The 26,414-nt window shown below is 42.6% G+C and overlaps 1 protein-coding gene across 2 annotated transcripts; it reads left to right on the forward strand.

Moving 5' to 3' along the window:
• The first annotated feature begins 1,450 nt into the window (after positions 1-1,450).
• Positions 1,451-22,601, forward strand: anxa6 (annexin A6). Of its 2 annotated transcripts, none has more exons than XM_035407649.1 (25): positions 1,451-1,729; positions 4,139-4,188; positions 6,650-6,734; positions 7,943-8,037; positions 8,325-8,438; positions 9,874-9,964; positions 10,243-10,322; positions 10,723-10,779; positions 10,995-11,088; positions 11,320-11,415; positions 11,626-11,684; positions 11,964-12,086; positions 12,286-12,344; positions 12,934-13,012; positions 13,759-13,840; positions 14,355-14,449; positions 15,800-15,913; positions 16,039-16,129; positions 16,615-16,694; positions 16,936-16,989; positions 18,649-18,742; positions 18,852-18,947; positions 19,663-19,721; positions 20,680-20,802; positions 22,135-22,601. In XM_035407649.1, the coding sequence occupies exons 2-25, from the start codon at positions 4,180-4,182 to the stop codon at positions 22,192-22,194; spliced, it is 1,989 nt and encodes a 662-aa protein (XP_035263540.1). In that variant the 5' UTR covers positions 1,451-1,729; positions 4,139-4,179; the 3' UTR covers positions 22,195-22,601. The 2 variants fall into 2 exon arrangements, with proteins under 2 accessions (XP_035263540.1, XP_035263541.1); XM_035407650.1 differs by lacking the exon at positions 1,451-1,729 and adding an exon at positions 2,088-2,315 and having other exon boundaries at positions 22,135-22,194.
• Positions 22,602-26,414: the final 3,813 nt, after the last annotated feature.

Consider the following 26,414-nt stretch of genomic DNA (forward strand, 5'->3'; position numbering starts at 1 on the left):
TTTCACAAGTGCCTCCCAGACCCTCTGAATCCAATGTATGTTTTCACAAAATAAAACATTTTACTTCTATTTTTGAATGTTTGACTACAGTTGTTGTGACCCTCCCCTTATTAAAATGTGAGCAACATTTATTCAAATACTGAAATAAAGTGCTTTTAATATGTGTAAAGGCAACTGCATGGACATTGTAACTGGTGAATTGCATGGAGGAGTTTACATTTTTATTCTGACTGCTTTGAAAGAAAATGTGAAAGTGTATTATATACAGTAAGTACAGTATTTCTTTCCACCCAGTCCCACAAGTTTAAGAACCACTGCACTGCACCATGAATGAAATTCAACTTTCAGCTGAGCTGTCTTTTTTTTTCTTGGGCGTTTGATTACAAAAACACCTCGACATTTAAAGTCAGCTCTTTTTTACATTCGCAATGGGCTCTGGAGAAGAGACAAACAGAGACACCCACTAGCCCCCTGCGTGTGGGCCTGGGCGTGGCACTGCGTCCCAGGCAGGACGGCTTTCAGCCCGAGCGCGGCCAATCGCGCGCTGCCTGGAGCGGGCAGAGCGAGCCTCAGCTGGGATCTGTGCAGAGGTGAACCCGTCACGGGGGAAAGTGCAAACTTCCTTTTGTGGACACTGCTGTCAGCCTCCGCCCCCGGAGCCCCTGAGTGTTCCTGTCAGTGTGGCTGGGGTGGGGGAGGGGGGGGGGGGATTTCGGCAGAAGTGTCCTCCAACACAGATTCCTCACTCACTTACAGGAATGGCAGGCACAGGGACAGGAATAGACTGCTACGTGGCACTCACGCCGACCACAGGATTCCTGTTACTCCGCCAGCATACTGTAAGCTGTGCAGACCCCAGCCCCTCTGCCCTTCTCCTTTAGGCCAGAGAACTGTGCTGCACAGTTTTGGTTTAGATCCAGTCGGCGGTTTCGGGACTGAAATAAAAACAGAAGTTATCATTCTGTAAGTCACTGAAAAAGCATTGATTTCATTCATCATTTCATTTCATTCAAACAGAAAAACTTTGTCATTACATTGCAATATATGTCATTTATGTTAAGCGGGTTAAAAACTAAAACAATAAATGCAAAACTAAGCAGGTCTGAGGCAAGGATGGGGCAAAATTGGTGAGGACAGAAGCATCAATTCTGCACAAATAGTTAAGGAAAAACTCGGAGGCTGTTTCTGTTTCTGCATCTATAATTTAGTTTGGCTACCTTTTATGCCCATTTGTTTTGCTATTTAAATATTTACACGTTCATGCCAGACAACTATTATAAACATTGTAATTTCCAGTAATTAGCAATGTAATGAGTCATTTTGTAACGCAAGCGCAATTATTTGAAGCACTGGGGGACGCAATGCATCTGCAGAATATTTAACTAAGCTAAACACCCTTTCAAAAACTCGTCACTCATGCTTTGGTGCGCATCGCAGAAAAAAAAAGTTCTTAGCGGAGCAGTTGCAGGAAGATACAGTAAAGTCCAGGGCAACGCTAAGAAAATATAGTATCGTGCTAGATTACCGCTATATAATCATCCACGCCATCCTCTGCCCCAGTAAAATAAGAACGAGAGAGGGAAGCATCCAGTGCGGCACGCCTACGTCACACCGTCCGAGAAAGAGAGCGAGAAGGAGCAGCTGTTAGCAGTTTAACGGGTGTCCTGCAGATCTAGCGAAAATATCTGATTCGCGGACGCACGTCGGTCAGTGAGCGTTATTTAGAGAGGTAAGATCAAGCAAATTTTGTACGTCATATTAGGAATTAATTCTAAATTAGCCTACGCGCGTAAAATAATGTTGAGCCAACACTGTTGGAAGCACTGTGGATGGCAGATGACAGATGACAGATGACAGCCTGACCAAATAGGTCAAAACAGTGTTCTATCTTTGCTACTATTGATAAAAACGTCCTGCAATTGGTTTATATTTGCGTTTTATTCAAACACTATTTTATTAAAATCATAAAACGTGTCGAACTTAAGTTACTCTGTAACAGAGAGAGAGAGAGAGAGAGAGAGAGAGAGAGAGTCTTTGAAGAGTCTTCAAATATTAACTCGAAAGATTGGTTTCGACCTCTGGACCATTAGCATCGAAGACAACTTTACTTTTTCTGCAGTAAATTTAATTGCTGTTGTGGTGTCTCTGTTTCGTCGTGGACTGAAAGAATTGATAGTATATAAGAATTTGATATAAAGTAAGTGATTTTCACTCACGGGGACCATGCAGATCTGAGCGTTAAAGCCGTAGCATCTTACTGAAAGTCGCCCAGCAGACACATGGGTGTGGCTATCCGCACCAGTCCTGGTTCTCAGGTAAATCATGTGCTATTTCTCGATACCCCTACTTGTCAATATTCACTTTACAAGCTCAAATCAAACACTGTACCTAATTTTTAGTTTTATGTAAGTTACAGATGGTTTCAAATTTGTTTTGCCTAGTGCGATATGTACATTTGAGGATTTCTGTCTAAGGCCTGAGCCCTTATTCATAGTCTCAGAATAGTAGTGCTGCTCTAGGATGGTTTGTCTTTGCCCTTAGTCTAGCCTCAGCTATTATTTGCTAAAATCTGCACTGAACCTTCAGCATGCCTTCTCTGAAGATGTATGCATTTTGTATGTGTTGAGGACTGGAAAAAATCCCTCTTACACCCTTGAGGTAGAGATTTATTCAATCCATTTGCTGGATTACAAATTCAGCAGCACTTGAATCAAAAATGTGTTATGTTAAAAATGTTCTTCAATCTTAGATGGCATAATGGATGCATAATATTCACAATGGAGAAACTGACTGCATTTAAGATAAACACTGGAAGACCATTGTTGTCTGGTCTGGAAAAAGGATCACTGGAAAAAATGTATATTCTAGATGAGTCAATCTGGCAGTAATGGAGAGACAAGACTAGATTGAATATATTTAACAAGGACAGAAGTTATGTTCTCTACATATACTGAGGATTGGTTTACGAAAGAGGTCCTGTGCTGTTTAATACTGGGCCTGCAGCCAAGGTAGGGTTTCCACTGGTATGTCCTTTTGGAACAAGCAGAGAATTCTGGGTAATCTGCTTTTCAGTGGAAAAAGTGTCCCTGCTGTTTACATTTCCAGTCATTTAATTATTGCTTAAAACAGCTAATGCTGTGTGTTTGGTCCTGTAGTTTAGCAGAACTGCGTACAGTGACATTGGCTTCAAAATACAGATTGAACAAATGGAACAGCATGTTGTGTTGTAACCTGTGGTTCTGTGGCAGACCTTCTAACGCATCAGGACAATGCCACAAATTCCACACAAAGGAAGGAAAATCTTTCCTTCCCCAGTTGTTGAAAGCATTTACTCTTTATATTCTGTGTATGAATACTGTGTGCTGTATAGAAGTCCGTAGAGTTCACGAGGGCTTTCGTTAGGTCACTTCCCAACGAAGGGGGTTGGACTATGAAGTTAAGGGGTGGGGTTATGTAGAGGAGGAGAAATGCCCACACCGATTCGGAAAATATTTTAATTTTGTTTTAATTATGAAAACACTCAAGCCACTCCCCTTTTTCAGCCTGTCAACATAGAAGGTTCATGTCAATATTTAACTATATTTTTCAATCTTCAGGGAATCTTAAAAACACACTTCGCTTCTACCTTTATTGCATAAATAACATTGTAAGATCAACTATTTGTATCTAGCAAACGGTGAATGACTGTTTAAGTAATGTTGAGATCTTCATTCCGAACGTAGTGTGCTAATAGAAAGGGATTGGTTTGGTCTGTGAAATCTCCTGGCCTCTGCAGATGCACAAAATGCTGACAGCAAAAGCTGTTTTAGGTCAAGGTTTAAATTAAATTACTTTCTCAGAGATGCCCGTGACTGTTTATGTATTTTCATTGAAGACATCAGACCTGGGTCAAATTATTATTTGAAATACTTTAACCTTTCAAATACCGGTTTTGACTGGCAAAATATTTGATTCAAAATTCTTCAAAGAGTAATTAAAATTTTAACAGCATCTAAAGAATTATTTCAAACATACATTTGACCCAGATCTGGTGGATTTGCTGGTCAGGGATCCTGTGTTTATGCTTCCAAGCTGAAAAATGAAACTGAAATTCTAACCTGATTTTGTTTCCCCCCCCCCCACCTCCCATTTTCTACAGGTCACAGTTACTTTCCCTGAGACACAGACAGAACAGAAGCCATGGTAAAGGTAAATGATATGAATCGGTCAAATAATTTTTACTTACTAAATATGTGCATGTGAAGCTATCTTCTAATTTAATAATTGTAATTTAAATAGTTTTGTATGTTGCTCTGGGTAAGAATGTTGCCAATTGTAAATGTACAATGATATATTTTAACATGAACCTTTAGATGCTGGTAAAATTTAAAGTACTCACTCTGCTGATCCCAGCAAACGTTTCATGAACCCTGTTACTGAAAACAAAACGTCACATCACAATTTTGTTATGAATACTGATGAAAAAATAGGAGTGTTTAATCTGAACTTCCTGGTCTGGTTGGGTTGTAATGATAAGTGTGGTCGTAAGATCAAATGAAATTCTGGCTTATGGAGGTGTCGTATGTTGGGGTGCTTGGCTGCAAGTGTTGGATGTCACTGGGCGCCTTCAGGGACTGGGTGCTGTCAATCATGCGGCTCCTTTTAAAAGGAGCTCTGAAAGATGCATTGTGCGGGGCTGGCAACCAGCACAGATGGTGAGCTGTCTGACCCCCGAGCGTGTAAGGCGAAGCCGATGAGGACATGCCCCTGACCATCCAGTTGTCTATCCACCCCCGCAATGAAGCTGCGGTATCACTGAATTAGAACCACACCCTTCTCTTTAATTTGGTTTGCTCTGGTAGTCATTAACTGAAGCAACAGCCAACCAGAATTATCCTGTTGGTCAGGCGATTTACACTGGCATTCATAATTAACAGACACTCCAGAGCTCCTTATAACTAAGTGCATATCACAAGGATAGAAGAACTGTACTAGTAGACGTAGAAAATGTATCAAGTCGCAGACAAACTTGAGCAACCTGTAGAGAAATTAGAACAAGACGTTACAATGTTGCCTTTAACAGAACATGTATCATTGGCTGCTACCTCACTGTTGCTTTGTCCCCTGCATGGATGCAGTGTTTGGTTATGAAATGCCTGTTGCCTAGCAGCCAGAGTTCTCAAAGCGCAGCTGTCCGCCTGACTGATGGGCTATGAGAGGTTTCTGAGCATGTGCAGGGGGTACTCTCGGGTAGGATATAGCCATCTGGCTACATGCCCGCTGGTAGGTTGACACTAAGTAGCCATGCATTGGGAGGCGGGGAGGGGGGCGGAATGCTGCTATGCAGGGAAACCTTTGATGGACTCAGGGTGGTGAGGTCATTGGGTGTGGTCTGCAGCTGGCAGAGTAGCCTGGGAGGGGCTGGTATACAGGGACATGGCTCCCAAGAGTACATGGCTCCCAAGAGTACTGTACATGGTAAATGGTAATGGTAAATGGACTTCATTTATATAGCGCTTTTATCCAAAGCGCTTTACAATTGATGCCTCTCATTCGCCAGAGCAGTTAGGGGTTAGGGGTTGCTTGCTCAAGGACACTTCGACACGCCCAGGGCGGGGTTTGAACCGGCAACCCTCCGACTGCCAGACAATCGGTCTTACCTCCTGAGCTATGTCGCCCCATATGTTCATTGGGAACAGGCTGTATTTGTATGAGTATGAGTATGAACGTGCCTGTGTGTGTCTGCATGTTGTGTGTGTTGTGAGTGTGTGTGGGGGTTATGAGAGGCAATTATATGGGCTGCATGATTTGAATGTTTGAAACCTCTGGTCTCTCAGTCAAATTTCACACCAGTCAAATTTAACATGGCACTGTTACACACTGTAGCTCCAGCATTCGTGCAGTTGTTTTGACCAACTGTATGATTTACTGCCACATTTGTTCATATGTTAGGATTCCATTTATGAAAATATATCCGCTCTTTAAGTGAGTCACATTTTTGTAAAGTTTGGGAAGACCAGGTGTTGAGGATGGGGTGGAGTGTTACCACCCCATCACTAGTCCCAGGCCAGTGGATTAGGAGGGACAGCTGTCAGCTGTTGGACCCCCCCTCCCCCTGCTCACCCCCCATATCTGAGGCTCACCCAGCAGGAAGTGACATGTGCAAGGAAAAGAGATTATTAAACGTTTCAGCCCAAATAAGCTTGTCCAACATTATCTATTTTCCTGTATATATAATAATTTATATGTATGAAAGACAAGGTCCTCTTGATGCTTGACATGTCATCCACTGTGACACAGTAAAATGGTCAGTGTTAATCCAACTACAGTTTGCAAGGGTCCAATAGGGATCATATGTTCTAGGAAAATGTACTGTATTAGAAATTATTTAACCAAAATAAAAGTGAGTACGTTCTCTGGCTAAATATTTTTCAGTGTTAACAAAGTATATTTCAGTGTATACATTTTACGTTGGTATAATATATTGTTTCTGTATTACAGAATGTCTCATTACGTTTGATTTTTGTATTCTTCAGTGCCTTTTGCAACACTATCCTAACAGCAAAGGAAATAAATAATGAAATGAAATGATTATAATAGTGCTTGCTATTTTGTGCTATGTTAATAAATATTGATATTGGTGCGGATATTAACCTTGTGTCTTTGGCAGGGATTTCGAGGGACAGTGACGGACTTTCCCGGCTTTGATGCCAGCAGCGACGCAGAGGCCTTGTACACTGCCATGAAAGGAATAGGCGAGTGTCTGCCGTCCCTGAACCAAAGCAGAGATCAGATATTCCTGTGGTTATTAACTCTAGAATCTTGCTTCAACGTGTCCCTCTGATGATATGTACTGTATAGCCAATCGTGGCTGACTTTGTGATCTCATAATGATGCTTCCTTTGTTGAGCTATTATTGTTAGCTGCCGGTGAAACTGTGAAGCCTGTGACACCTGCGCAAATTAGACTTGAGGGTGGTGTGCAAGTGCAATATGCTCGAAAAAAGTGTCAATTATGTATATATGTGACAAAATGTATTATTTTTGAGTGGTTTGGAATATTCACAAAACCAAAAAAAGCTACCACACAAAGTACAAAAGAACACACACCGACAACATGCTACAACATTCATCGCAGCGCACCACGATACACAGCCCTACTGCACCGCTCTGTGAGGTTTCTGTGATGATTTGTGCTGGTTGGGAAGGGACTCATTTTCAGACTGGGCCCCATTCCGCAGCCTACACACAGAGTGAGGGCCAAATGCGTGTGTTATAAATAACACGATGAACATTCTCACCCGGCTGAGAAATGCACTCTCCGTTTTTACACCCACACGCTCTGAGGTTATGTCACGTTACTTACGCCCCTCACTTCTTGCACATTCGCACCGGCTGTCAGAATACTGAGCAGTTTTTTTTTCTATTTTTATGTTCATAGTCACTTACAGCATCATGTGCTCTTATCCAGAAAGACTTATAATGTCCGTACTAAAAGGTTAAGCAAGGAGCTGTAATGATACAAGGTTACTAGTGTCCTTAAGCAAACATAGAACACAATGTTTAGTGTCATAGTAGGTGTAGGATGGAATTTGAAGGTATAGTGCTGAAAGTACCACAATGGATTTGAAGGTTTAGTGTTAAATGTAACATATGCTTGTCCAAGGGTGTTCAACCTGGGGTTAAGGAAGAGTAGGCTGAGGTGACTTTTTAGGCTGTGGTAGCAGATGAACACTGAAACAGCTGCCCTTACTGGCATGGGAAGCTTATTCAAACACATTATTAATGCTCAATAAACAAATCATGACCGAATCATTCCTTTATCCAGGATTCAAAATGAACTTAATTAAATGATTTAAAACTTTTGCTGTGTAAAACTTGAAAGCAATGTTATTTGTTCATTCTAGTCTCGAGTACAGCCATTTCATGTAAAGCTGAGAGGAATCTTGTCTGTTCTTGTGCAGGTAGTGACAAGGAGGCCATTGTAGAACTGGTTACTTCCAGAAGCAATGCACAGAGACAGGAGGTAGTTGCTGCTTACAAGTCTCTCTATGGAAAGGTAAAACGAGACCTGAATTATCCTAAAATGTAGATTTTTTTTTTCATTTTTATTATACAGTAAATGTGAAGAAATCCTAATATGCTGGTAGTGAACAAAAATGGAACCACTAATTTAATATCCTGTGCGGTCAGTGGCATATATTTCTGAAATGTGCAAAAGTCAACAGAAGAAAAAATTAGTAGTCAAAATTTTAAAAGCCTTCAGTAAAAGAGCACTATATACACATATGTTAAGCATATACATTTGAAAAATGACTAATACTATGTTTTCTTGCCTGTCATTAGGACCTGATTGGTGACCTGAAATATGAGCTGACCGGAAAGTTTGAGCGTCTGATTGTGTCTTTAATGAAGCCGCCAGCATACCATGATGCCAAAGAAATTAAGGATGCTATCAAGGTGAATGACCAATGAAACACTTGCATAAAACGTGTTAGTTCATGTTTTGTTTTATACCTTAAAGATGATTCTTTAGTTCATGTTAAACCGCGTTTCCACCGCAGGAACTTTACCCCGGAACTAAGAACCTTTTAAGGAACTCAGTGCGTTTCGACCGCAGGAACAAGGGTCTAAATTTAGTTCCGGGGGCTTTATTTTACCCCCAAAAAAGTTCCTGGAGCCACGTTGCCTTGGATTTTATCACAGGTCTGCCGGCTTCTGATGGCAACACAGTTATCCTGGTTGTGGTGGACAGGTTTTCTAAGGCAGCCCATTTCATCGCGCTGCCTAAATTGCCATCCGCACCAGAGACCGCACGGCTGGTAGTCGACCACGTCTTCAGACTGCATGGTCTGCCTCAAGACGTGGTGTCTGATCGTGGGCCTCAATTCGCCTCTCGGTTTTGGCGGTCGTTTTGTTCTCTTTTTGGTGCGTCCGTCAGTCTCTCGTCGGGATTCCACCCAGAGACTAATGGACAGACAGAACATACCAACCAGACGCTAGAGAACACTCTTCGTTGTCTGGCTTCCTCCAACCTGACATCGTGGAGCCGTCATCTCGCGTGGGCGGAGTATGCGGATAATACGCTGCGTAACGCGTCCACGGGCTCTCACCATTTGAGGCCCAGTTTGGATTCCAACCTCCTCTGTTCCCGGAACTGGAGAAGAACAACGAGGTGCCGTCTGCTGGGTTCTTTGTTCGGCGGTGTCGGGCCACGTGGAGGCCGTGCGTCCCTCCTGCGCTCCTCGGCCAAACAGAAGGGACTTGCCGACAGGCATCGCCGTCCGGCACCCTCCTATCGGGTGGGTCAACGGGTTTGGTTATCTACTCGTGACCTTCCTTTACGAGTTGAATCTCGTAAACTCGCCCCTCGGTTCGTGGGCCCTTTTAAGATCGTGCGTAAAGTCAACCCGGTCACGGTTCGCTTGCAGCTCCCTCGTTCCATGAAAATCCACCCGACGTTTCGTGTCTCTCGCCTTAAGCCGGTTGTCGTGAGCGCATTGGCTCCGGCGGATGAACCGCCACCTCCGCCTCGGCTCATTGATGGGGAGCCGGTATATACAGTACGCCGCATTCTGGCTGAGAGACAAGTGGGTCGAGGGGATCAGTTCCTTATTGACTGGGAGGGCTATGGCCCTGAGGAACGCTGTTGGGTCCCCTCTAGAGACATTTTGGACCCTGAGCTTATTCATGACTTCCGCAGGCGTGGTTCGGAAGGCCCGTCTGGGGCCGGCCCTTAGAGGGGGGGTCTTATGTCTGTTGTGTGTTTTATATGTGAAATAAGACTCTTTTGTTACTGTTATGTGTTTTATATCTTAAATAAGGCTCTTGAGTTACTGCTTTGTGTTTTATATCTGAAATAAGATCATGTGTTTTTATTTCCTTTTTTTTTTAGGGTGTGGGGACAAACGAGAAGTGCCTGATCGAAATTCTGGCCTCAAGAACCAACAAACAGATCCATGACATGGCAGCTGCTTACAAAGACGGTAGGGGATGTTTCTGTGTGGTGTTAACTGGTACAATAATACACTCTGGAGGGTTAATGTCCTGTATGGTATTAGTATGGTATTGGGTTTATGTCGTTTATACTGTAAGGAGCATCAGAATCACTTTCTTGACTGAACCTGATTGTGCTTAGGTGAACTTATTGTATTAGTGAAATTTATTCCCATATTTAATAAGATGCTTTTATTCCCATATTTAGTGAAAAATACATTTATTCTCTAATACTTAAAAGCTCTTTTATTCTCCCTGTTTTTCCCAGCTTATGGCAGGGACATGGAGGCAGATATTGTAGGAGACACCTCGGGCCACTTTAAGAAGATGCTGGTGGTTTTACTGCAGGTGTGTGTTAAGATGTTGATTCTACTCTGATTCGGTAGAAAGATGCTGGTGTTTTTTCTTCAGCTTGGCACAGAGGCACTGGTGGAAGCTGGTTTGACAGGAAATTACCGAACTGAATTCCCTGTTACACATATTTCAATACCAGGTTGATTCATCATTCAACCAATCATTGTGCTGCTCTACATTACATTACATTACTTAAATGACTGTTATTTAGCTTTATATCATTTGTCTATTATCCTGATTCAGCATTTGATTTGATTTGGCGTTGTGTTCCATCAGAAAATTGGTTCCAGACACAGTGTCTTTAAAATTGAATCACGGCTGAGGAACAGATAATGGCGGAATGCCGAATGGTATTGTGGGAAGTGTGTGACTGACTGAATCGCTTTCTTTCCAGGGGACCAGAGATGAAAGTGGTGTAGTGAACGCTGATCTGGTGGGGGAGGACGCCAGGGTGAGTTTACGGGTCGTGTATTCACAGTGTGGGGCTCACTAATGCATCAGGTATGGAGTCTTATGACAGCAAGGGGGAGGGGGGCTGGCTCAGGCAAAGACTCTCTGATTCGGCTCGCAGAGAGAAATCAATATCGGAAGCACGTCGATATGGATACGGAGGTACCAAAACAGTCAATCTAATTTTAAATCTCCTTCCCTCCCTCCCCCCCACAGGAGCTGTACGCTGCTGGGGAGGAGCAGTGGGGCACTGATGAGGCATCGTTCATCATGTTGCTTGGAAACCGCAGCATCAACCATCTGAGGATGGGTGTGTGAGAAATTCTGTGTGCATGTTCATTCAGAAGACAGAACTGTGAACACATGCCTTTTGCAGCTATATAAAATTATATTGTATATTATGCATTATGTACTGCATGTTACAGTGCAGCTATTGAACGATTTCAGTACATACAAAGATACACTGAGCATATTACACTGAGAATAAAATGTGATGAGTTGGTGAGTCTCTAGAAGAGCTTTCTGTCACTTTCCCTTTCAGTGTTTGATGAATACCAGGAACTCACAGAGAAGTCGATAGAGGACAGCATCAAGAGCGAGCTCTCTGGGGATTTTGAGCGACTGATGCTGGCTGTAGGTAAGAGAAGCTGATGCCTGTGTGCTTTGTGTTGTTCTGCCAGGGCTGACTGAAATCTGACTCAGCCGTGTTTCTCAGTGCAGTGCACCTGACTCAGCTGTGTTTTTCAATGCAGTGAATCTGACTCAGCTATGTTTCTGAGTGCAGTGAATCTGGCTCAGCTATGTCTCTCAATGCAGTGAATCTGACTCAGCTGTGTTTCTCTCTCAGTGCAGTGCATCAGAAGTGTTCCCATGTTTTTCGCAAAACGCCTCTACAAGGCCATGAAGGTAAATCTGTCATATTGATGGTGTGATCTATGATTGGCAGGCCCTGGGCTGCAGCATATGTATGCATGTATCTGGGCATACGAATTTATAACCATTGAAGCCATGTTCTGTTGATAACTGTGGGGGTCTAAATATGGTTTTTTGTTAAACCATTGTACAGACCCATACTTTTTCCTTCTTCCGTCTTAGTACATTTGTACTTAGTACTGCATTTGTATGTACTACTGGGTGTGTTTTTGACTATCTTTTCCTTCTCTGTGCCTCTGTGTGCCTCCACAGGGCCTGGGCACAGCTGATAACACCCTGATCCGCATCATGATCTCGCGCTCTGAGATCGACATACTGGACATCCGGGAGTGCTTCCGTCTGCAGTATGAGAAATCCCTGTACAACATGATCAAGGTGTGACCTCATCACCTGGGCCCCTCTGCATTACACCACACTTTGCCTTTTCCTTTTGACATCAAATCAGTCAGTACATGCTGGATAATCTAACGTACTGTGTGTTTGGTGCATCATAGCACGGTTTGTGCGCTGACCGTGTAGGTGGACTGTAAGATTGCGCTTCCTGTGTTTTGAACCTGTCTCTTTACCCCAACAGGATGACACCTCGGGCGAGTACAAGAGAACACTGCTTCAACTGTGCGGGGGAGACGATGAGTACGTTTCCTCTGTGATTCTGCTATGTTTGTGGCCAGCAGAGGGCGACATTGCTCTGTGCGGAGATGTGACCTTATTGTTGCTGAATTTTGTTTTCTCTGCTGTTGAAAAAATGTTCATTCTTGCGCATGACTTGGACTACAGCAACTTTCTCCCTCAGAAAAAAAATTATCCTCTATGTTTAGAGGAATGGGATTTTGTGATTTGTAGACTATTAAATATAATAAATGTCTATGTATTGTAATTTTAAATTAATAATCATCTGGGGAAAAACAGGATATAAGCAGTAAATAGACAATGCAAGTCTGCCTGTAGCACTTTTAACACAAATCTTTAAAGAAGTTTCACAGTTCTGATGTGTTCACAGTTCTCATGATCTTTATCTGCCATGATTCGTATCAGATCTACATATCTATCCTTAAGCAAATTTAACTATTTCAGCAGTTTCACAAGTTCCTGGAACCAATCTGCCAGAATACCGAGAAGATCAGATTTGTTTTTCGGAATTTCCCATTGGGCAGGAAGGGCATGTAGCTGTTGTCACTGGTTGTGTTAGCGATGCGCTAATGTGTACCGGTTGGTGCTTCAGTCTAGCAGGAGAGTTCTTCCCTGAAGCAGCTCAAATAGCCTACAAGATGTGGGAGATCAGTGCCATGACTAAAATGCAGGTTAGATCTCTGCGGCTCGCCCGTCTGCACACATCCCTTTAATCCTCTGCACATACCCCATTTAAACCCCTTTATACATTTATGTGTGTCTGTGTGTGCGCGCGTGTGTGTGTGCGCGTGTGTGTGCATGTGCACATGCGCACGTGTGTGTGTGCGTGCTTGCGTGCATGTGTGTGCCAACAACATCCTGATCCATATCATGTGCATATATGTGCGTGTGTGTGTGTGCGCGTGTGTGCGTGCATTCCTGTGTGTGTGTCTGTGCGTGTATATGCATATGTGTGCGTACGTGTGTGTGCGCGCGCGTGTGTGTGCATGCCTGTGTGTGTGTGCGCGCGCGTGTGTGTGTGTGCGCGCGCGTGTGCGTGCATGTCTGTGTGTGTGTCTGTGCGTGTATATGCATATGTGTGCGTACGTGTGTGTGCGCGCGCGTGTGTGTGCATGCCTGTGTGTGTGTGCGCGCGCGTGTGCGTGCATGCCTGTGTGTGTGTGCGCGCGCGTGTGCGTGCATGCCTGTGTGTGTGTGTGTGCGCGCGCGTGTGCGTGCATGCCTGTGTGTGTGTGCGCGCGCGTGTGCGTGTATGCCTGTGTGTGTGTGTGTGTGCGTGTGCGTGTGCGTGCATGCCTGTGTGTGTGTGCGTGTGCGTGCATGCCTGTGTGTGTGTGCGCGCGCGTGTGCGTGCATGCCTGTGTGTGTGTGCGCGCGCGTGTGCGTGTGTCTGATTGCTGTGTTTCCCTCCCTGTAGCTGAGGGGTACGATTCATGCTGCATCTGGCTTTGACCCGGGCAGTGATGCCAAAGCACTCAGGAAAGCCATGAAGGGATTTGGTGAGTTGGGACTTGTTTTAAGTTTCTGTGTTTATTTTCTTTGCATTTGAGTTTGTGTCTGTGTGTCTGCGTGAGTTTGCAATTGTTAGTGTACAAATGAAGCAAGGTGTTATAATTGTGTTGCAGTGTGCTCAGCTTTTAATCAATTTTATTATCTCGTATTCAATACATTCAAGCTTCATATTTGTATATTATTTGCTCAGTCTGTGAGGAAAGGTCGCCTCTGGACATTTACAGCAAATCAAATAATACTTCCCCTGGGAGATGTGATGTAAACTAAACTCTTCATTTGTTGTGACTCTCCAGTTTTGGAAATGGTTACTTCAGTTTTACTCTTGGTATGCTCTTAGTTTCTGTGTAACACAATCTGAGGGACATCTGGGTAACTGCTGTGTAATACCTCACTGATGGTGCATATTTCAACTCTTCTGGAGGAGAGTCAAACGTTTTTGTGAAATTTCACTCCTGATGAATTATGGGAAATAAAGTTGTAATATTTTCTTGGCTTTTGCAGGCACAGATGAGGATACCATCATAGAAATTCTGGCACACCGGAGCAATGCACAGAGACAGGAGATCAGACAGGCCTTCAAATCCAGCTTAGGACGGGTGAGATTCTTAAACACTGTACTACACTGCAGTCTGTACCACAGTGAAAAATAATACTGTACCACACTGCAGTCTGTAACACAGTGAAAAATAAGACTGTACCACACTGCAGTCAGTATCACAGTGAAAATAAGACTGTACCACACTGCAGTCTGTATCGCAGTAAAAATAATACTGTATTACACTGCAGTCTGTAACATAGTGAAAAATAAGACTGTACCACACTGCAGTCTGTAACACAGTGAAAAATAAGACTGTACCACACTGCAGTCAGTATCACAGTAAAAATAAGACTGTACCACACTGCAGTCTGTATCGCAGTAAAAATAATACTGTATTACACTGCAGTCTGTAACATAGTGAAAAATAAGACTGTACCACACTGCAGTCTGTATCACAGTGAAAATAAGACTGTACCACACCGCAGTCTGTAACACAGTGAAAAATAAGACTGTACCACACTGCAGTCTGTATCGCAGTGAAAATAAGACTGTACCACACTGCAGTCTGTATCGCAGTAAAAATAATACTGTACCACACTGCAGTCTGTAACACAGTGAAAAATAAGACTGTACCACACTGCAGTCTGTATCGCAGTGAAAATAAGACTGTACCACACTGCAGTCTGTATCGCAGTAAAAATAATACTGTACCACACTGCAGTCTGTATTGCAGTACAAAATAAGACTGTACCACACTGCAGTCTGTATCGCAGTGAAAATAAGACTGTACCACACTGCAGTCTGTATCGCAGTAAAAATAATACTGTACCACACTGCAGTCTGTATCGCAGTAAAAATACTGTACCACACTGCAGTCTGTATTGCAGTACAAAATAAGACTGTTCCACACTGCAATCTGTATCGCAGTGAAAATAAGACTGTACCACACTGCAGTCTGTATCACAGTAAAAAAATAAGACTGTACCACACTGCAGTCTGTATCACAGTGAAAAATAACAGACTGTATCACACTACAGTCTGTATCACAATGAAAAATGAAAGACTGTCTCTCACTGCAGTCTGTATCTCAGTGAAATATAAGACTTTATGTCACTGCAGTCTGTATCACAATGAAAAAATAAAAGACTGTATCACACTGCAGTCTGTATCCCAGTGAAAATAAGACTTTAGGTCACTGCAGTCTGTATCACAATGAAAAAATAAAAGACTGTCTCTCACTGCAGTCTCCAGTACAGTGATGATTAGGATGGGAAAGGTGAAGAAAAGGTGATTATTATTATTATTATACATGTATATGGCAATGTTGTCCATTATTATTATTATTATTATTATTATTATTAGTATTATTATTATTATTATTGTGGTTGATGAGTGTGGTCTTCCGCAGGACCTGATGAAAGATCTAAAGTCAGAGCTGTCGAAGAACCTGTGCCGGCTGATCTTGGGTCTAATGATGACTCCGGCAGAATTCGAGGCCAAAATGATGAAGAAGGCGATGGAGGTAGGATGCTTCCCCACTCACATGTCCCAAACTCACTCTGAATACACTCTCTACTCCTCCCAGCCTCTGCTAGACTCTGCCCTTATGTGCCTCTCTGTCCAATCACAGCACACTCTGTCTTTCAGGGGGCTGGCACAGATGAACACGCCTTGATCGAGATCCTTGTCACAAGAAGCAACCAGGAGATTCAAGCTATGAATGTGGCTTTTGAGGAAGGTGAGAGACAACTTGCTGGTCACATGGTCACCTGGCGGTTTAAAGCTAAATCATGCTTTGCTAAACAACAATTATGCAAAGCAAACCAAGAGGATATGACAGCAGGTCACATACAGGTTTCTTGATCCTGTCCAGCTTCTGTCAGGTGCAGTATGATGCTAACTCTAAAAATTAGATCTGTGAAGAATTATGTTCTGCTTTATATTTATCAGAAGCTTTCTTCTTATGGCAATTAATTAAACAAAAATGACATAAAAGTTGTTTATGAAATAAACCTGTCATCTAGATGTGGAGAGTAAAGATGTGCCATTTGTTTAGGAAATTTGTGTTGCTAACATTGATGTTGCTATGTATTTGATTATATATTCCCGTACCCGATATGACCAGAAGAGGGAGACACAGCTAATATTTTAGTGAGTTAGTGCCTAACAACCATGTTATGTCTACCAGCTGTGTTATCTTGTTCTTTCACTGGTGACTTGCAGCTTACAAAAAGAGTCTTGAAGACGCCATCACTTCAGATACCTCGGGACATTTCCGTTGCATCCTGGTCTCACTGGTGCAGGTAATATCACCTGGCCAATCATTTTGAACCTGTACAAAATCCAGGAGTCAGCCTTATTTTACATTTGTTTAATCGAGAGCAGATTGAGAGGGCGAGGGGGAGAAACCTTGTCAAAAGTTTAGTTTGAAAATTGATTACACTCAGAATAAAATAAAATCATGAATTAGCTTGAGCAAATGTGATGCAATTATGCTCTAATGGTACCTGTGCAGTTGTTGTAGTGACTGATTTCTGTCACTAGGGGGCACGTGAGGAGGGTCCAGCAGACATTAACAAGGCAATGGAGGATGCACAGGTTAGTGTGCAAATGGGAAATCTGTCTCTACCAACCCACCTAAGTACCCTTCCTCTACCTGTTGTCAATACATTCACCTAGTTCCTGTACTTTGGCCTAAATGTTCATTGAATGGGACATATCTTCATTTTTATTCATTGTATGATTTTTATTCAGCATTTTTAAACTTATTTTTATTGTCTGTCAGGCTTCTCATGCTCTGACCTGTTTTGTTGTATTACTGAAAAATAAGGGCGATCGTCTGACGTCATGGTTTGCGTGAGCTGGGGAGAGAGCGCTTCGTGGTTAGATTGAATGGCGTATTTCACAGACGTTCTGCTGGCACAGTTTCCATGAAAACAGGCCAAAACAAACTGAATCTGAATCTGAAATGTGATCACCTTTATTTTGATGTTCTGTGCAAAGTGCTGGAAGCTGGTTGTCAAAGGGCTGGTTGTTCTGCTTGTCTGAGTTTGCACGAATGTCTGCTTGCAAGCTTATGGTGAGACCTGCACACCATCAACAACTTAGCCACAGTGTCACCTCCCACACAGAGACATGCATGTATGCGTGTGTGCATTCATGTGTGCTTGTGTGTAGGTGCACGTATGTGTGTGCGTGTGTCTGTGAGTGTGTGCACAAGTGATTGAGTGTGTCTGCGATTGCAGGTGCATATGTGTGTGTGTGTGCGTGTGTGTGTACACATGATTGAGTGTCTCTGCGATTGCAGGTGCATATGTGTGTGTGTGTGTGTGTGTGGAAGTATCTAAGCTTACAGGTATATAGTGCAAACCCTTTGAGGGTGAGAGGAAAATGGCTTTTGAAGACAGATGTGTAGTTGAAACAGGAAGCTGTTTTCAAGCACACGTGTCTTAAAAAATAAACATAAAATTATTTCCCCCTGCAAGCTTTACTTTATCAGGAATAAATAAATTAAAAATAAATAAATACAAAATAAATAAATAGCTTAATCTGTAATTTGTGATTGGTGTATTTCAGTATGACTGGGGGTGCAAGTGGTATGTATGTCCAAATGAAAAAATAAAAAACTGTTGTAAACTTTAAATTTATACTTTGATTTGATAGTGATCGGACAGACATGCCTTTGAAGTGAAGGATTTTAAGAATCAGACAGTATATAACCAGTTTATGAACTTTTGGTTGGTTCTATTTTTTTTGGTTTTGGTTTTGGTTGGTTCTATTGTTAAAGAAACATGAATATTTCTTTACAGTAAAAAAGAAAAATCATCCAAATGTTGAAGCATGGTTGGGTACTGTATTTAATACTGTACCTAGTTTATATTCATGTTTATGTTGCACTAGATTGTTGGCTTTCTTCTGTTTCTTATTAATCTTGAATTTGCTTTGAAAAGCCTGCTTCCATTTTTATGTTTCCACTTACTAAAGAACTCAGTAAACCTGATATTTTTAAGGTGAACGATAAATATAGGAGAGAAAATTCAGATAAAACCTGGAGTCTGTACTGCTACTGCTGAAAAGCTCAGTGTAATGCCAGGTCATTGCTCTTCATGGTGTGAGGTCATCACTCTTCATGGTGTGAGGTCATTGTGCTTTGTGGCGTGAGGTCACAGCACTTCATGTCGACTCCTTCAGGATCTGCATTCATTTGGAGTGGAAATAAAAAGCTGAAATGTGTGAAAAGGTGGGTTGTGTTTTCAGGAACTTGGCGATGCGTGCAATGCAGACTCCAGTGAAATGGAAATCAAGTTCATGAGCATTCTGTGCAATAGAAGTTTCCCTCACCTACGCAGGGGTAAGGCACTAGCCAACTGGCATGTTTCCTGTGATCTAATAATAATTTGAATGTGTGTACAGGTACAGGATGAATGCCCAGTCTTATGAGCTCTGCTCTGTGATTGCAGTCTTCCAAGAATTCGTCAAATGCACCAACAAAGACATTGAACTAATCGTTAAGAAGGAAATGTCCGGTGACTTCAAGAATGCAGTACTCGCTCTTGGTAAGTGTCTGATATTTGGTAATAATGGAGTGTCTTTTAACCCCCAATAGCCATTTAAATTGGGCAAGGGGCTCATGATAATCAGATTTAACAGACTGAGGGTAGAAAGGTGGTTAACATGCTTTTGAGCATAATGATAGCTGGACGAGCTCTGTGGTGGTGTGGTTTGACATTTGAAGGTAAACTATGCAGGATTTTTACTTTAAAAGTATTATGTAGTATTTGTGGCACTCTTTTCTGTGTAGGGAGGGGTGGGTGTGGCTACAGAGCCTGTGCTTTGGAATCAGATTTCAGTGGAGTGTTTGTTGCTAGCTAGCTAGCTAGCTGTCGCAATGGTGGAGGCGAAGCCCAAATGCAGCGAAACAAAAGGACAAGCTGACAGGGCTCGTGGAATTGCCTGTCCTTGATGGGGACGTTCACCAAGGGGATGACATACAACACAGAGTTGGCTTGTTTTCTGTTGGACCTGTAAGTAATGTTACCTCGAGCTATCCGAGACAGCCAAAGCCACGTGCTCAGGGTGAGTGGGTGGGGTTGAAGATGGAGGAGGAGACTTCCTTGATTGTGAACACAGGACTACAGTGGGGCTAAAAAATTCCTGCATAGTATGCCTTTAAAAGGTCATGTGACTGACTGGCTCAGGCCCTGACCGGATCTCCTTGCCTGAATTCTTTCATTAGGTTTTGTTTTTCACCAGTTGTCTTTATTCTTGCAGTACGGAGTGTGAAGAACCAGCCGGGCTACTTAGCCGATCGTCTGTACAAAGCCATGAAGGTAATGGCAGCATGCTTTATGGTTTAATATGCATATTAGATTAACGTATTTATGACATGTATAATGGCTATAGGTTGCCATAAGTTAACTGGTTGAATTTAGTGCTTATTTAGTGAATTTAGTGATGTTTGCCTTACATTCACTGGTCTGAGAATGTTATTAGCTAGGCCTGGCAATGTTGCTCATATAACTCAGGTGGATGTATTTAAGTAAGCTGTCTTTCATTTCAAGTCGCTTTGGATAAGAGCGTCTGTTATATGAATGCAATGTAAAGCCCTATTCGAGCTGGATTCACTTTACAGTGGGCTGTACTATAATAAGGTTTTCAAGATGTAGCCTACTGTCAGATCTATTCATACAAGATTCGCTATACCTGTCATTCCACCAAAATTACCAGATAGCCCGGATACAAATATCAATTACCACACTTCCGTGAGAAAAGTCATCACGAGATGGCACGTGGCTAGATTTCCGGTAAGAAAACACCAAGGCAAACATTTAACATGCACAGTTACATTACTGCAGTGTCCATTTGAATGGCATGGCTGTTACCGAAGATAATAGCAGACAATAATTTGCTCTTGTGTTTTTACATTCCAGGCTTGTAAAGACTACGGACATTGCAAATTCTTACTGGATTAAAGTCATGCATCCTGTTGATAGCCACTTAAATCACATAACCTCCCTCGGTCAAACTTATCCAGCTCGAATATGGCTTAATGCATGCAATGTGCTGCTGGGTTGTGTGAATTAAGAATTAAGAAGAGGTATGGCGCTACTCACAGTTTCCCTAGATCATGTGATACTAGCTCCACCCACAGTACCAGACAATGTGTCTGGAGCACCGCCTACAGTGGCAGACTGTTTGTCTGTAGCTCCGCCCACTGTGATTATGTGTCTCTAGCTCCACCCACAGTGGCAGGCTGAGTGTTTCTACAGCAATGTCCTGTGTTCTCAGGGTCTGGGCACTGATGACCGGGCCCTGATCCGCATCATGGTCTCCCGGAGTGAGGTTGACCTCTTCAACATCCGCAAGGAGTTCAAGGACACTCATGATGTCTCCCTACACGAGTTCATCCAGGTAATGGCTGCAATCGGATCATGCTCCCATGGTAACGAGTCACATAAACACACCAACTTGTCCGTCCCCCGCCCCCCCCCCCCCCAAACCGCCTCAGTGTTGTGTGGGCGTATGCGGTCTTTAATGTCAGTCTTTGCCTCTCCATAGCGTCGTTGTTTTGGGGGTGTGGGTGGGGGGGGGGGGGTGGGGGGGTTGGGGTTTAGTGGTTTCAGCTCAGCTGTTCAGGAATTTCCCCCACACACTTCCTCTCTGGTGTGATTGGCTGAAGGCTCCCGTGACAGGAAGTACTGTGTAACAGGTCTCCACTGACTTCCTCTTGAGACCTGCCCTTTGAAGCTGCAGAAAGACATTTAATGCTCAAGTCCCTGTACCTTCCACATCCTCATGGTAAACCATGAACAAAATATTAGGTGTGACTGGAAGCATTTTTTGTTAAATATGTGACAAAAAATTGGATATAGATTTTTTTGCAACCGCACATTCATTTAATCTTAAGTTTACTTTTACCTTTGTTCATTTGCCACACGTAAATTCACAGGTAATACAAATTCCACTCATAGTGTGACAGGAACAGAGAACGTGTGCGATAATCACAAAACCTGTTCCTCAAAAAACACCTCTTTTGAATTGACAGTCATTTATGTTAATTGAGGAAGACCAACAAAACCAATATGGTGCATTTTTTATTTCTATATGCATGCTCACTGTGTACCCGAGGCCTGCCCCAAAGGACGAGAAGCTTTTAAAAATATCCCAAATAAAATTCACAGGAAGAATGAAAAAACAAACATTTTTACAAACACAGCATTATGATTTAGTCTTATGAGGTCTTGTATCTTTAGGATTTTGCAGGGTATGAGTTATGACACACTCTTTCCCTCTTTTGTTAACTATCTGGCTTTGTTCTGGACCTTCTGTATATCAAAAATAGTTGACTTTATCTAATTCTTTAACAACAGTGTGAAGTCATGTATCTTGGGAAGTTTAAAGAGTTCCAATTTCAAGGTTTTTATCAATGGTTAATTGGTTAAAGGTTAATGGTTAATGCCTGTTAATGCTTTCCTGTTTTGTATCAGTAGTAACAAGGAGCATGATTGCATAATTGCCTGAAGAAGGCATCATTTCATGTTACTTTCTGTTTCATACTCTTTCTGTTGGTCAGCAAGTCCATAATCCATAACTCAGAGGTTTGTATCTCTGAAGTTCTGCTGTATGAGTTTTTTTGGCAGGACCCCAGTTAAATTTTAGATTGGGAGTTCACCTGATGAGGAAGTCGGCAATGGCGGACTGGCATGTTGGCACTCTCTCTAACCGAGCTGCGTTCGTATTTAGGGTGACACCTCCGGAGATTACCGCAAAGCTTTGCTCCTGCTGTGCGGCGGGGAGGACTGAACCCCCCCCCCCCCGCCGCCCCTCCCCCAACACTCCAGAGGACCCTGCGACCTCTGCCCCCACCCCCCAGCACACAGTGAAAACAAGGGTTCCAGATGCCTCCATCAACAGCGCCGCTGCCAAACTGTTTCCGCCAAATTGCTCCGACCAACTTCTGAGGTTGAAATTGAGTGGAGAGAGAGGGACGGGAGGATTGGATTTTCTGTTCCTATTCTGTAAACGTTGCCATAGCACTGAACATGCTAAACAGGTGTGCCTGTCTGAGAACCTGTAGACTGACATGTGAAACATACAGACGGGTCACCTCTGCTGTGTCCTGTATTTACCTGTTGTCCTCACTTCCTGGTTTCATGTTGATGGCATTTTTTTCTTACCCTCCCCGATAATAAAAGGAGTCCGTCCCACTGTTTTGTTTTCAGCCTCTTATTAAAGGTCTCATCCTCAGTGTTTATGGGATGAATACATTACTAGAGGAGAATGAGGCTGCAAATATATCATGGTCAGGTCTCTGTTTGTGCTGCATTAGCATTCTGCTGATTGCATTAAATGATTTGCTTGTTCATCAGATACTCTTATCCAGAAGTTACATGGCTCACCTTCACACTTGTGGCCTGATTAGCTGGCTCTACTGATCAAAGACAGATTTTTTAAATGGGCTGGGTTTCCAGGTACTGCTATAATGATTACCTACATGCTGTATTTAGGGTGTACAGAGACCAGGCATACTATCAGTATGGCTCCACATACAGCTGCAGAGGCTTAGTGCATTTACTAGTGTTATATTATATGATATTATATTATATTATATTATGTAAATGTAGTCTGTGATCGAAACGAGGTTGTTTTATAATTGTAGATTTGGTAACAAAAGCTTGGAAAAACCCTCACTGCTGCTTCAAAGACTTAAAAAAGCAGAAATTGTGCACATTTTTTTTCAGTGTGGTTTTTCAAGTGCCCATTTCCTGTTCATCTTCTCAGCGAGGGTAAAAACATCCAACCAGAGGAACCGGCCGGTGGCATTCCCTCAATGGCACTAGTTCTTTTTTTCCTTTTTTTGAATGAATAAAATTCCTGTGAAGTGCAGTGCACGGTGGTGCTCTTCCTCTTTTTCTTGTTTGTATAAGGTGCTGCATCGCCCCCTCACACACACCCCGCTCAAAATATCCAAGCATAATCTATAGGCCCCTTCTACTAGTGCAAACTCCTCTTCTGAAACTTCACGTCTGAAAGCTCGCAGGACAGAACGTATACCACTCAGGAAGCCTGCTGCCTGCCAAATGAGTTATAGTTGAGCTATGCAGTCACTGTTCTGAAAGAATTCATAACATCAGGTGTCATGAGTGGTAAGTCACGGTGAAGTTTGACAATGAAAGATGCTGAAAGTCTGTTGTAGTCTCTTTAGCGTTCTGGCTAATTTTAATTTTATCTAAACAATACATTATATAAATTTGAGGACCTGTGCTTCACCATCACATCACTTCATTTCATACAGACGTATGGTAGAATATTGAAATCCTAACAGGTTTTAATGAACCTCTTACTGACTGGACCGTGTCAGTATTTCTGTGCAGCAACTGATTGGCTTAAACCTAAACTTGACTTAGCAGCAGCTGATTGGATTGGCCATTCAATGCTTATAAATAGCAGCTGAGTGCCATGCGTAAACATCGCTGCACAACAATGAGGAAGTATGCGTCACCTCTATGGTCTGGACTTTCTGGTTTTGGGCCAGGGCCAGAGCCAGAGTTTCAGTCAAAAGTGGAAACCAAGGCTGATGTTCTCAGTCACAGTATGGCTGATTTCGCCCTGAAGGCAGCTCTGGGTTGCCCCAGGGAGTTCACTTCCCACAATCCAGCGTTGCAAAAAAAAACTCACCAAAAACTTTGACCAGAGTCAAGTCATGTGCTGGAAGTGAATCAGGTTTGAGTCATTTGAGTTCAGTCGCCAGTCAAATCACATGTGCCATATGTGTGAGAGCCTTTCTGTCTCCAGCACAACATAACCGTAATGATATCAATTTTCTCAGAAACTATTTCCTGAAAAAAAAAAAAAAAACAGGTGCTGAATGTCTTTAAATCCCACATTGGTGTTGAAATTGGTTTCATATTCTACCCTTGAGACATCAGGTGAAGAAAGAACAAGTGTAACTGTCATGGTGTTCAGAGCTGTGTGAAGGAGTATTGGTATTAAATAATGGGCAGTGGTGTTAAGCAGTGTTGAATGTGGAGATCCCTGATCATTTCTTTGGTTACTAAACCAAATGCACAAAAATAAAATAAATAAATACAAAGGAAGAATTTTGTTCTGAACATTAGTGAAAATCGATACTTCTTGTCAGTAATGTTACTAAAGGGCTTTCATATTTGAAATAATTATTTGACCCAAGTCTGGTCTCCAGTCACTCCCCCAGTACTGCTGCACTTAAGAGCAAACATTTTGAATTGTATTTTGGCAAAAAAAACTAAGTTCATTGATTTAACAATCGGATGTACCCTCACACTTCAGCTGCCATTAATTTCCAGATATTGTCCACAGTGGGCTCTAAATATCAAAGAAAAGAATAAAGAAAACCAAAAATAAAGGAAAATAGTACAGGAGGCTAGGGCCAACCAGAAGAGAGGGGTATCCCTCTCTGGTGACAACAGGTAGCCTGTGGCGTTCCTGTCATGGGGAGGAGGTCATTCAGAGGTAACCTGAGAAGCCTTGACTGACTTAAAGCCACGCTACCCCTGAGGGGCTAGAGACACTGCCCCGGCTCGAGATGGGAACATTAAGGCCCTAGCTGTACTCCTGCTGAGGGCCTCTCTGGACTCCACCAGAACACAAAAATTAATTATTGGTTTTAATGTTTTGAACTGGTACTGCCCTTTCTTGGTTTTGTTATAAAACACCCCACATTGGTTAAAAAAGGACAAGGGTGGTTTTATTTAGCCAGATAAATTGGGAGTGAACCAATGGTCAGATTGAAATAGCAGGACAGGGAATTTGTAAGGACAGGGCTTATATAGAACATTCCCCAAAACTGCATGGACTGTGGGCCCACTTTTGCAGCACAGGAAAGACCTCTTCTGTCTGACTCACATAAAACACTTTCAGTAGCAACCTGGTTATCCTGTTTGGTCTTCCATCAAAGTAGAAGCCCCCTTAAAAGCACTGAGTGACATAGTGAGCCTTAAAGTCATAAAGCAGGAGGCTGCTGAGCAAAATATCTAGTGTTTTGCGTGTGTGTGCAGGAGAGAGAGAGAGAGAGAGAAAGAGAGAGAGAGAGAGAGAGACAGTTCACATAGCGATGGCAGGAAATCCCCAGTGCAGACTTATCCCAGACTCACTCTGTCACAGCTTCCTGTTGAGAGACAGGATGGTGCACATAATAGCCATCGCAAATAGCAATTTTAAAAGTGTACAGTCTTACATGGCATGAAACCTTTTAACGGATTGTTTGCTTCAATGATGTCATCAATGGTGTAATGTTCCACTTGATAAAAGTTTGAAATCATCTGATAGTCATTTTCTCCTGCAACATCTCAAGTAATGCTCTAGTCATGAAAGATAACTAATCAAATGACTAACAGTATATTTACCATTACAATAACCCCAAACTTATTTTTAGCTTCTTACTTTATTTCAGATCTAACTATTTGAGTCCTTTTTTACTGACATGATTCCTGTGACTGAGAACCTGACATTAAATGCATTTTTGTCTCTTATGTGTGTGTGTTTCGGTGTGGGTGTGTAAGGAGAATGAATAATTTATGTGATTAGTCAAAGAATTACCAGAGGATTCATACAATTGACTTTGTATGTCAGATTTTGCTGCAAGTTCCTGTTGTCAGAGAAGGTAATGCATCTTTCCAAAATTATGCAAGCATTTGCAAAGTATCAAAGTGAAAACAATGGCATATGATTTATGATTTTAACTCTGAACTCTGTCTAAAGTTAACTGTGAAAGCCGTAGTATAGCTTTGTTTGTTGTGGAAGGCTTCATTCTTGGATAGATCCCAGGCCCCTTTTCTTGCACTGAAAATATCCCGGACTTTCGCTGTTTGGGAAATCCCCAGCCCAAAAGCGTAGTTGAGCAGCATTCCCCCCCCCCACCCCCCCCCCCCCCCCCCCCAGTTCCTTCTCTTCTGTGAGAATCGCTTCTTGGACACAGTTGTAGGTGTTCCTGCAGGTAAGTTTGTTTCTTAATTTCTTGGCTGATTTCAGTGTATTTTATGTTC

The sequence above is a fragment of the Anguilla anguilla genome, chromosome 3 (genome assembly GCF_013347855.1).
Source record: "Anguilla anguilla isolate fAngAng1 chromosome 3, fAngAng1.pri, whole genome shotgun sequence".
In the NCBI taxonomy this organism is placed as follows: Eukaryota; Metazoa; Chordata; class Actinopteri; order Anguilliformes; family Anguillidae; genus Anguilla; species Anguilla anguilla.

Coding starts and splice junctions, on each gene's coding strand:
- anxa6 (XM_035407649.1), top strand. Junction 10,780..10,994: donor TGGTGGGGGAGGACGCCAGG/GTGAGTTTACGG, acceptor TCCCCCCCACAG/GAGCTGTACGCTGCTGGGGA. Junction 16,130..16,614: donor GAATGTGGCTTTTGAGGAAG/GTGAGAGACAAC, acceptor GGTGACTTGCAG/CTTACAAAAAGAGTCTTGAA.